Here is a 12,561-nt window from a genome sequence, read left to right as displayed (position 1 = left end):
GTACATTGAGCTGTGTCAGGGCTTCTTCGTGATTCAAGCTGTTTGTGTTACTATGAAAATAACGTTTACAGAAACATGTGAACGGCGTTGATGTAGCCACGCACATCGTTAATTTCCCCAATCCCTTCAGCGATGGAGCTTGCAAAGGAACATTGGTAATGTATGACAGGGCAATACATGAGAAACTGTTTTCTCAGCCTTTCAAACCATCCACTCATGTTCAGTTTCTACTTCTGCGCGTGCGGACATGTAAACGGCAAACTGAAATATTGTTCAGATTTTAATCCACGACACTCTTGAACTGAAAGCTACCCCTTTAATAATATCGATACAAAATACATTTCGGGCTTTGTAGGGATTTGTGTTGAAGTATATTGGAATGCAAAAGTGAACACGTTAAATCACATGCTGGCACAGTTTGAGCATTCATTCGATTATTAACAGTGTTGCGTACATTTGCGTGATTGTGGTGAATAGTTCACCGATGTGGTTGTGGTGGACAACTCACCAATGTGGTTGTGGTGTACAGCTCACCAATGTGGTTGTGGTTTACAGCTCATGGATGTGGTTGTGATGGACAACTCACCAATGTGGTTGTGGTTTACAGCTCATGGATGTGGTTGTGATGGACAACTCACTAATGTGGTTGTGGTGTACAGCTCACCAATGTGGTTGTGGTTTACAGCTCATGGATGTGGTTGCGATGGACAACTCACCAATGTGGTTGTGGTGTACAGCTCACCAATGTGGTTGTGGTTTACAGCTCATGGATGTGGTTGTGATGGACAACTCACCAATGTGGTTGTGGTTTACAGCTCATGGATGTGGTTGTAATGGACAACTCACCAATGTGGTTGTGGTGTACAGCTCACCAATGTGGTTGTGGTTTACAGCTCACCAATGTGGTTGTGATGGACAACTCACCAATGTGGTTGTGGTGTGCAGCTCACCAATGTGGTTGTGATGGACAACTCACCAATGTGGTTGTGGTGTACAGCTCACCAATGTGGTTGTGATGGACAACTCACCAATGTGGTTGTGGTGGACAACTCACCAATGTGTTTGTGGTGTACAGCTCACCAATGTGGTTGTGGTGTACAGCTCACCAATGTGGTTGTGGTGGACAACTCACCAATGTGGTTGTAATGGACAACTCACCAATGTGGTTGTGGTGGACAACTCACCAATGTGGTTGTGGTGTACAGCTCACCGATGTGGTTGTGGTGTACAGCTCACCAATGTGGTTGTGGTGGACAACTCACCAATGTGGTTGTGGTGTACAGCTCACCAATGTGGTTGTGGTTTACAGCTCATGGATGTGGTTGTGATGGACAACTCACCAATGTGGTTGTGGTGTACAGCTCACCAATGTGGTTGTGGTTTACAGCTCATGGATGTGGTTGTGATGGACAACTCACCAATGTGGTTGTGGTTTACAGCTCATGGATGTGGTTGTAATGGACAACTCACCAATGTGGTTGTGGTGTACAGCTCACCAATGTGGTTGTGGTTTACAGCTCACCAATGTGGTTGTGGTGTGCAGCTCACCAATGTGGTTGTGATGGACAACTCACCAATGTGGTTGTGGTGTACAGCTCACCAATGTGGTTGTGATGGACAACTCACCAATGTGGTTGTGGTGGACAACTCACCAATCTGGTTGTGGTGTACAGCTCACCAATGTGGTTGTGGTGTACAGCTCACCAATGTGGTTGTGGTGGACAACTCACCAATGTGGTTGTAATGGACAACTCACCAATGTGGTTGTGGTGGACAACTCACCAATGTGGTTGTGGTGTACAGCTCACCGATGTGGTTGTGGTGTACAGCTCACCGATGTGGTTGTGGTGGATACCTCACCGATGTGATTTCAGGTGGTACCGAGCGTTGTTTGGGGCGATGTCTGACATTCCGCTCCACGTGCTGGGAGCATCTTCAGCCAAGTAAAAACCTCACATGGGAGGACTAAATATGCTGATCGTTTAAATCAATGGATTAACATTAGCAATTAATTTTACTTGCCAGCAGCAAATACTCCACCTTTATATTATTCAATTCATAAAGGTTTTCGTCAGCCTATGTAATATTTTTATTTGGAAGCCACTGGAGGGAGTTATGCACTTTTAAATCTAAATTGAAAACATTTCTTGAGAACTACTTTTTGTGTTTAGTTTGCTGTCCTTCCCCCGCACCTCGAATTAGCGTAGTTGGCTACGTACGGTGCGAAAGAAGTTCGGCATACATACAGACATACAAACATTTCCATAACCACAAAAAAATTGCACAAGATTCTACCAATTTTATAATCACAACTTTTTTTTATGTTTGCGATCAATTTTAACAGGAAAAACGATAAGTTACTTTTCCAACATTTCAGTTTAAAATTGTGTTTTGTGCGGCATAAAATATTGATTCTTATTTTAGACAATTTAATGAATATTGCACCGACAGAAGTAGGACTTAGCAACAGATCAATTGTATTTCATATCATGATGTAATAGCAAGACAAACCCATGGAGCATCTGGGACTGGATCGATGGATTGCTCGATACACTCTTGGTCGCTGTCCATGCAGACGGTGCTCCAGATGTCTTGTGACCCCCATTTGATTTTCTAAATCTCGCCTCTTTTTCAAATAAAAAAGCAAGTTCGGGGTCAATTAATTGCGTGGTCACAGGACAGTTGGATCACCCTGCACGAGGGACCCACATCAATAGGTGGAGCGACGACACAAGGACAGCTTCAAGACTGGGGCCCCGTGTCCCACTGGCGGCACTGTCCCCACTGTTCTTCAACAATATTTAGATTGCCGCTGTACCCCCTCTGAATCCAGTCTCCCGACCACAAACACTGCAGTAATGTACACTATCATATATCTAGTGGTGTATGTAAAATATACAATATTAGCACACACACACACATGATGAACCATTTTCAATAAAAGCATACAGGTGGACATGGGTGTTTATATTAAACGCGCTTAGATAGCACAGGGCATTGTTGAACAAGTCGTGAATAATTCATAACATTAGCATCATTCGTCAATTCCACGTGAATTGGATGAGCTTGGTTATAGAGAAATGTATTTCACCGAGAGCGACTGTTGAGTCATCAACGTTTAGGTTGGGTGGTGGCCACGTGGGTTGGGGGGGGGGCAGGTTGAGGACCATCCCAGGCTCTTGTTATCGCCCTTTCACTTCATTGTGGTTCAGAGTCGGCTGGTGAATGCCAAAACGTACATCTGATTGTGGCGGGCAAATTTCACGCCCCACGTTCCAAATATTTTTAAAATCAAATTTGAAATGGTCAACAGATTAAGAAAATGACTTAAATTAGTCATTCGCATTTTATTTTTTCAATAATACGTATACATATTTTAAATAAAATAAAGACATTTAAAGGCAATGTTTTAGGTGTGGCATCATCCCGTACCCAGAGCAGGAATGACAAATGTTCGCACTGCACGCCGGGGAAAGTGCTTCAGCTTCACCAGAGGCAGCGAGAGAAAGCGTGACCCTGCTCATTTCGAACACGTGGCCCAGCAGCTTGCCGAAGGTTCAATTAAACGGCATTGCCATGCTCTGCTGAATCCAGTTGAACGCTTAAGCATTCAAAAAACGGTCGATCACATTTTTAACTGAATTGTTTTTGTCGTCAGTTTGAGCATTCACTTCTATGAAGATATTTGCGTGAGTAATGACGTAATTCTAAGTTTGTATATTTAGTTGTCACATTCACCACGTACAGAGACTATTGTTTTGCTAGTTTCTTTCTCAGTTATAATCAGACGTGCGTCTTCATGCGCCATGCTCTGTTGCTAGTGCAGTCCTGTAATCTTGGGGTGAGATGTGGGGGGCTGACCCCCCCTCATATCCCCCCTATCCCCCATCTCCCTATATCCAACCCAAATACCCCCCCCCCCTCTCTAAATCGCGAGAGTGAAGTAAAATATGTTTATTGGTCGGGGGTGGACAATTTGCAATCTCTGCAACACAGTGGGCGATATATCGAGCAGTATGCGTGACGTTACTCCGTTCTGCTTTGCGTTCAGCGAGTTTAGAGTTTGTGTATCATTGGGTGTCGTGCCCCCTCCCCCCTCTCTATCAATTATTTAAATTGGGTCACACTTTGTTCCATGGCCAGATTATTTTTAAAGTCGTGGGGGTGCATGGGAAAGATCGTAGAAAAATTACCATGCAGCACAGTGAAGTTCTATTGAATCTGCACTCAGGGAGTGTGCGGGCAAATGTTTAAGTCCAAGTACAAACGTGTGATTTAACGAGAGATATGGGTGGAAAGTTGTGCTATAACTACCATACATGCAGAAATCAAACCATAGCTATAATAAACGAGTTGCACAGTGATATATAATGTTTAAATTACTGGTGCACTAGCTACTACAATGCACATACAGACGGCAAACATCAACCCAGTGAGGAACATTCTCATGACTTTACTAAACCCGTAACAGTCACATGCTAATTATGAAATGATGGATATTAATGTACATAATTCACCAAATTTAAAAAATATATATATAGTTCATGTTTACCAAATTAATGAGACGTATTTTCTTTCCTTCTAAAAAAGGTAACTTGGTGACACTTTCGTGGATAAAGGAGTACATGTCATGTATTTACTCGGTATCAATTGACATGAAGTTTGTGGAAAGACGAAATGGTCGTGCCCCAATAGCCCATAAGGCCAAGCAACCAGAAGTAGATCAACATCTTTATTTATTCTGGAGAAATCCAGGATGACTGTACGGTCTTACAATTGAGTCAAACGATGACTTGTTTAATTAATGTAAAACTTATATTGAGCACATTTAGTGAACATTATATTTTAAGCCTTTTATAACATCGAGCACGAACTTTGCAATAGTTCAAATTGTCGCCAACTATGACTTGCGTGGATCGTTAAAACAAAGACACAAAGAGCACTCACTGCAGCAAAGAAAATGTATTGACAGTGTTGACGGACAATAAATGTCGTGACTCCGATATAAAGAAGTAGTTCGTAGTGACGTTGTCGTGGCATGCACCGGCTTCAAGCGTGACCTGTTCGTCGATGTGCAGTATATTCATGGGCAGCGGTCCTGGCACGGAGCCGATGTTAGGATCATGAAAGCGAGATGCTTGCACGGGAACACAGAATTACCAACAGTCTGGCAGGGGAGAGGTGCAAAAACACCCGAGGGATGTGATGTGGATTTGTTGCGGCGTTTAAGTGCGGGGACTTACTGGGCCTCTTATTTTTCCGCCCGGACACAAGGCACAAATTAGCTTCACGACTCGGTAGTGACGCGGTCGCGACGCTTCAAGGATGCGCTCGCCATGGCTTTCAAAGGAAGATCGTCGAAAGCCACCGATGAGAAATACTTGTGACTCTTCAGCCGGGTTATGGAACAAGGTCCCCCAGGATGGGCGGAGAAGGAGCGCGGTGACGTCTAGAGGTGCGTGATCTCCCACAGGCAGCTGGGAGAGCGGAAGGACTCGGGAACCTCGCTGTCCAGCTTGCAGATGACCTTGTAGATGGCCTTCTTCCACGAGGGGTCGACGTCCTTGGCAGCCGCGACGGCGCAGAAGAACTCGCGCAGCGTCAGCTCCGCCACCTCCAAGAAGCGTCCTGGGACCTGCTCCACAGGAGGCAGAAACGGGAGCTCAACATGTGCGAGACGTTGCTGCTGGAAGGGCCCTCCGCTCGACTTAAAGCCACTTATTTAAATCCCTGACAAGTGATTTTGCATGGGGTATTATTGAAGAAGCGATGAAACACTGTATTTGGGCGTTTTAAAGAATATACTGTGAAAATTATATTACAAATTCCGTCATGCATGGTCTAAGCTTCCATTAAATAACACGTAGTTACTGCGAACATAGTACATTTTGTACGTGGCATTCATGCGTTGCTATGAGGAGACGACATGTTTCACAGACGAGTACAGTCTGCCAGTAGGGGGCGATGTTGCTATGCGGTTTTAACCAAATGTATTAATTTGCAGTGAAGCCAGTGTGACTTAATTTTACTCAATGTCCAAGTCAAACAAGGCACGCACAACACAGCTCACATTCTTCACTTCACACACACGAACGCACACTCGCTACCACGAGGCACGCCTCCTTAACCCGGTGATTGTAATGTGTTCCTTTAGCCGCTATCGCAGCGTTTTTTTGTGTGGCCTTATTAAAGCTGTAGCCATCCATCCCCGGCCCCCCGCTGGGCGTTAATAACAACCCCCACTGAGGTGTTAATTGGAGGGATGTCATTGACCAAAGCAAATTATAAGAGGGCCCTTGTGAGTGTTGTCCATAATTGTTTCTGAGTGTTAACCTAAGGGGTTCCTATTTCGCAACTTGTCATACCCACGGTCGTGTTAAGTATCACAGTCTCTTCAAAATAAACGAAATGGATCTATATGAGGGAAAATAACAAAAAAAATTGGGAAAGTAGTGAGATGCATGTGCAACACAAACAACGCTTTGCTTGTGTGCATATACAGTTGCGCATTCGTCAAATGTCAAAGTTATTTCCCACTTGAATTAGCCTGCAGCAGCGCTCACCTGCTTACAGTCTTGGCCCAGTGGTGGGAATTCCACATTCTTATGACTGGGGCAAGTCTATCCATAAGGCAACCACTACTGCCTTTCTCACCAATGTTGCACGCGTCTCTATTAACCGTGGAGGGATTTAAGGGGTGAATCAATACCTGGCTGATATGTGAATTCAGCACATTTATATTTCAAGGACATTGTATTCTCACGACAGTGCCACGTGCCCCCACGCTGTTATGACGCTCCTACTGCGCGGGGTCTCGTGGGTTCTGCTGCACGACGCTCCGATGGCTTTTCGGATTGTACCGTGTGTTGTTCACCACGGAGTCCAACGCTTAGCTCAGCGTCCTGGCTTCATGCCGAACGAAGTGCGGTACATCCCAAAATAAACCATCGGAGAACTGTACTTATGTATTAATTATGTATGTTGAACTTCTTTCACACCGTACATAGACAACCGTGCTAATCGGAGGTGCAGGGGAAGGACGAGGAAAAGTGTTCCAGACGGCCGCAGAAGCGCATCTGATAGCGCATCTGAAAGTGCATCTGAAAGTGCATCTGATAGTGCATCTGAAAGTGCATCTGAAAGTGCATCTGAAAGTGCATCTGAAAGTGCATCTGATAGTGCATCTGAAAGTGCATCTGAAAGTGCATCTGATAGTGCATCTGAAAGTGCATCTGAAAGTGCATCTGAAAGTGCATCTGAAAGTGCATCTGAAAGTGCATCTGAAAGTGCATCTGATAGTGCATCTGAAAGTGCATCTGAAAGTGCGTGATGCAGCGACCATCTTTGTTCAATGGCAGCAGCCACAAGCCGCCGCTGCTGCTGCCGCGAGGATGAGCGGAGTTCACGCGATGGCGGTTTATGCTCCTTGACGAGACCAGCAGCGTATTGTGGTTCATTAGTGAGCTGGTACCAGCCCATATTTTTCCAAACTCCCGTCCTTTACGAAAGTGGACGACAGAAGTGATCTGAAGCTGCTTTGACCTCAATCTCCCGGTCACTTTTGGCCTCGTCAAGCTTTACCCGATTAATGAACTCAACATTGGATGTAGATTTACCTGAAGCCTCTTTTGGATTGGGCCTCCCATCACTCGGATCGTGAGCCGTTTTGAAAGTTTGAACCATAGGCACGGAATAAAGTGGAGAGAATCAGTTGGACAGAGAGAACGAGTGACAAGGAAGTGCTCCAGCAGGTTTCGGAGGAGTGAAGCCTCTTTAGAACAATTCAGAAGAAGACAAAGGCTCTGGATCTGGCACATGTCCAGGCAGAAGGCTTGATTGCAGATGGATGCTGGGGACAAGGTCAAGAGGTAGAACAATGACGGTGCTGCTCGTTGACGCGAACGAAAGGTGAATGACAATAAAGGGGAATGCACGAGATGGGACAGGGTGGAGAAAACTTGAACCGTAAAGCTGCCCTCTAATAAAGGACTCAATAAGTAGATGGCATGGGTCTCTGTCGGCAACCAGAAAAACACAAGTAAATGCCCTTCAATGTTCCCACTTCTTACAGTGATGTAAGCACGTTGTGAAGCGCACACATTAATGCACGCACTATATTCTGTGTATGCAGTAAATTACACGCGCAGCATTTATCACTGGCAAGAGCCTGCCATTGTGTGCTGATGTCATATCTCAACATTGAAATGTGACAAATTGGCCATAAAAATAAAATGTATCATTAATAACCGTCCCTGTGCAATTAACCCACTACAGTCTGCATTGCAATGTACATCACGCATATCAATGGATTTTCAATCGGTAAAGTCGTAATCATAACTTAGAGCCCTTTGTGAATCCACTGCTAGATGAAGCCTTTCAATCTTGGTGGTGGCTGGAACAAAAGTCACCACGGTGGCAAGATGTCAGTTGACATTGTAGATGTAGAAGTTGTTGACATTGTAGAAGTTGTTGACATTGTAGAAGTTGTTGACAATGTAGACGTAGAAGTTGTTGACATTGTAGATGTAGAAGTTGTTGACATTGTAGATGTAGAAGTTGTTGACAATGTAGATGTAGAAGTTGTTGACAATGTAGATGTAGAAGTTGTTGACAATGTAGACGTAGAAGTTGTTGACATTGTAGATGTAGAAGTTGTTGACAATGTAGATGTAGAAGTTGTTGACATTGTAGATGTAGAAGTTGTTGACATTGTAGATGTAGAAGTTGTTGACAATGTAGATGTAGAAGTTGTTGACAATGTAGATGTAGAAGTTGTTGACAATGTAGATGTAGAAGTTGTTGACATTGTAGATGTAGAAGTTGTTGACAATGTAGATGTAGAAGTTGTTGACATTGTAGATGTAGAAGTTGTTGACAATGTAGATGTAGAAGTTGTTGACATTGTAGACGTAGAAGTTGTTGACATTGTAAATGTAGAAGTTGTTGACATTGTAGATGTAGAAGTTGTTGACATTGTAGATGTAGAAGTTGTTGACATTGTAGAAGTTGTTGACATTGTAGATGTAGAAGTTGTTGACATTGTAGATGTAGAAGTTGTTGACATTGTAAATGTAGAAGTTGTTGACATTGTAGACGTAGAAGTTGTTGACATTGTAGACGTAGAAGTTGTTGACATTGTAGACGTAGAAGTTGTTGACATTGTAGATGTAGAAGTTGTTGACATTGTAGATGTAGAAGTTGTTGACATTGTAGATGTAGAAGTTGTTGACATTGTAGATGTAGAAGTTGTTGACAATGTAGATGTAGACGTTGTTGACAATGTAGATGTAGAAGTTGTTGACAATGTAGGTGTAGAAGTTGTTGACAATGTAGGTGTAAAAGTTGTTGACAATGTAGGTGTAGAAGTTGTTGACAATGTAGATGTAGAAGTTGTTGACAATGTAGATGTAGAAGTTGTTGACAATGTAGATGTAGAAGTTGTTGACATTGTAGATGTAGAAGTTGTTGACAATGTAGATGTAGAAGTTGTTGACATTGTAGATGTAGAAGTTGTTGACAATGTAGATGTAGAAGTTGTTGACATTGTAGACGTAGAAGTTGTTGACATTGTAAATGTAGAAGTTGTTGACATTGTAGATGTAGAAGTTGTTGACATTGTAGATGTAGAAGTTGTTGACATCGTAGAAGTTGTTGACATTGTAGATGTAGAAGTTGTTGACATTGTAGATGTAGAAGTTGTTGACATTGTAAATGTAGAAGTTGTTGACATTGTAGATGTAGAAGTTGTTGACATTGTAGACGTAGAAGTTGTTGACATTGTAGACGTAGAAGTTGTTGACATTGTAGATGTAGAAGTTGTTGACATTGTAGATGTAGAAGTTGTTGACATTGTAGATGTAGAAGTTGTTGACATTGTAGATGTAGAAGTTGTTGACAATGTAGATGTAGACGTTGTTGACATTGTAGATGTAGACGTTGTTGACAATGTAGATGTAGAAGTTGTTGACAATGTAGGTGTAGAAGTTGTTGACAATGTAGGTGTAAAAGTTGTTGACAATGTAGGTGTAGAAGTTGTTGACAATGTAGGTGTAGAAGTTGTTGACATTGTAGACGTAGAAGTTGTTGACAATGTAGATGTAGAAGTTGTTGACATTGTAGATGTAGAAGTTGTTGACATTGTAGATGTAGAAGTTGTTGACCATGTAGATGTAGAAGTTGTTGACATTGTAGCTGTAGAAGTTGTTGACATTGTAGATGTAGAAGTTGTTGACATTGTAGACGTAGACGTTGTTGACATTGTAGACGTAGAAGTTGTTGACATTGTAGATGTAGAAGTTGTTGACATTGTAGACGTAGAAGTTGTTGACATTGTAGACGTAGAAGTTGTTGACAATGTAGATGTAGAAGTTGTTGACATTGTAGACGTAGAAGTTGTTGACATTGTAGACGTAGAAGTTGTTGACATTGTAGATGTAGAAGTTGTTGACAATGTAGATGTAGAAGTTGTTGACATTGTAGACGTAGAAGTTGTTGACATTGTAGACGTAGAAGTTGTTGACAATGTAGATGTAGAAGTTGTTGACATTGTAGACGTAGAAGTTGTTGACATTGTAGACGTAGAAGTTGTTGACAATGTAGATGTAGAAGTTGTTGACATTGTAGACGTAGAAGTTGTTGACATTGTAGACGTAGAAGTTGTTGACATTGTAGACGTAGAAGTTGTTGACATTGTAGATGTAGAAGTTGTTGACATTGTAGACGTAGAAGTTGTTGACATTGTAAACACAGAAGTTGTTGACATTGTAGATGTAGAAGTTGTTGACATTGTAGACGTAGAAGTTGTTGACATTGTAGACGTAGAAGTTGTTGACATTGTAGACACAGAAGTTGTTTACCTTTGGAAGCTAACCCCCTTTTCCTGATGACGACCGCTTGTGTTGCGATCAAAACGTCGTAGTTTTTTGTTATTTCCTTTTCTACGTGACTTTACCGAAAGACCCAAAGAATACGTTTCACATCATGGAATGCAATGTTTCCATAATTGGTTCATATTTTAATGATAGACTTTTTTTTAAAAATGACATTGTGGCTCAGTGGGCCCACAATGGGTGTGCCATGCAATGGTAGTGCGAAAAAAACCCATATGAAACATATGTGTAGAAATGTTGAACTTATTTTGCCCCGTACATAGCCAAACTGCGCTAATCGGCCAAACATTCCAAATATTGTCATGGCCAAACATTCCAATGCTGAACAAACTCGCAAATGACTTCATTGGGACTACACACGACATAAACATCGCCCACTGCTGTGAGCATTTGGCAGGACACCCTCCTTGAGACCTGGTGAGACTTTGCGGGATTAACAAGTGGGACATGAACCCAAATAACAACATCGCTGGTGTCGGTACAACGTCACTCATAACCTAAATTTTGGGGACACGTATAAGCGGATATGTGAATCAATTGAATACGTGAATATCTGTAAAGATACGTCTCCACATTTGTTACTGCGCACTCATGGTTCTAGTCCAGCATGCATAGATAGGTTACTAGACAAAAGAAAGCACAAATGTATTTAAACAAAGGGAAATGCTTGACTGCTTTTGCAGCAAGCAAATGCACGTGAGATTAAGAATGGATTGCTGTGTGAGAAAGGGTTTGCTTTGTGACCATCTATCGCAAATGACGGTTAAATGGTAAGGGCGCAAAAGTGATGGTCAGCTATGTGACGTTATACTGAAGATAAAATATAATTAATCACCCCATTTACTGTGTATTTGAAGGTCCACAAGCACTCTTTAGTTCGGCTGAAAAGCACAATCTGTAGTCGTGCAGAAGTGAGGCCTGTTAAAGTGGCTTCAGAAGCGACTCTGTGGTGTCGACTTGCAAGGGCCATTATCCGGCAAGATGTGACGCTCTGTTGACTCACAAAGTCTGGGGACGGACGTTTCTTCAGCTCGTGACATAAATCCCGATAAAACAATTGTGATAGAAATGGTGATAGACAAACAAAAGACCCCCCCCCCTCAAAAAATAAACTCTTTGATAAAACAACACAAAATTGTCATTAATTGTTTGATCTTGAAGGGGGCGAATTGTTCGCAACGGACAATCTCTGTCCACCTTTGCGTTTCATCCCTTCTCATTGACGCTCTGCTGGAGAAAGATGACCGCAAGAAAATTGCCCTCTGAAAGCGGCCACGCCGTTTAAGTGCTCGGAACGGCGCGCTGTCGACAAGCGCTGTCTGTCTCGCCAGCGCCGCCCCTTGTAGGGCAGCACAAAGTGAATGCTGCATTCCCACGCCTGAGACCCGGTTGCAGAATTGTCCTGTAATTAGAGAAAGCCTCTGGGGAAGGTCAAGTCCTGGAGAGGACGGCTCGCGCTGTGGAGAGAGCGAGGAGGGAGAGGCGCCGGTGGCTGTGGACGGTTCCTCTGATGTCCTTGGACAGCAGGCGAGACACAAAGGGACTGTCACAAGTGCAGAGAGACGTCTGATGTTGGAAATAGCCAAGTTAGATGGTGTCGGGCACTGCCTTTGGATCCTGAGGGTGAGATCAGGGTGACGAGGGGGTAGATGAGTGATTCTCGTGATTTGTG

At 43.0% G+C, this 12,561-nt stretch overlaps 1 protein-coding gene across 1 annotated transcript in view; it reads right to left on the bottom strand.

Annotated features, from left to right (window-relative positions):
• Positions 1 to 3,970: 3,970 nt before the first annotated feature.
• The window catches only part of LOC133339263 (prospero homeobox protein 1-like), a 51,316-nt gene continuing 42,725 nt past the window's right edge, over positions 3,971 to 12,561 (bottom strand). Inside the window, exon 5 of the mRNA XM_061547405.1 lies at positions 3,971 to 5,635. Within this exon, the coding sequence (XP_061403389.1) occupies positions 5,450 to 5,635 (186 nt within the window). The 3' untranslated portion in view covers positions 3,971 to 5,449. The remainder of the gene's footprint in view (positions 5,636 to 12,561) is intronic.

This window comes from Lethenteron reissneri, chromosome 8 (genome assembly GCF_015708825.2).
Source record: "Lethenteron reissneri isolate LAM-NWPU_2019-01 chromosome 8, ASM1570882v1, whole genome shotgun sequence".
Classification (NCBI taxonomy): Eukaryota; Metazoa; Chordata; class Hyperoartia; order Petromyzontiformes; family Petromyzontidae; genus Lethenteron; species Lethenteron reissneri.
This window is presented reverse-complemented; position numbering and strand designations above follow the sequence as displayed.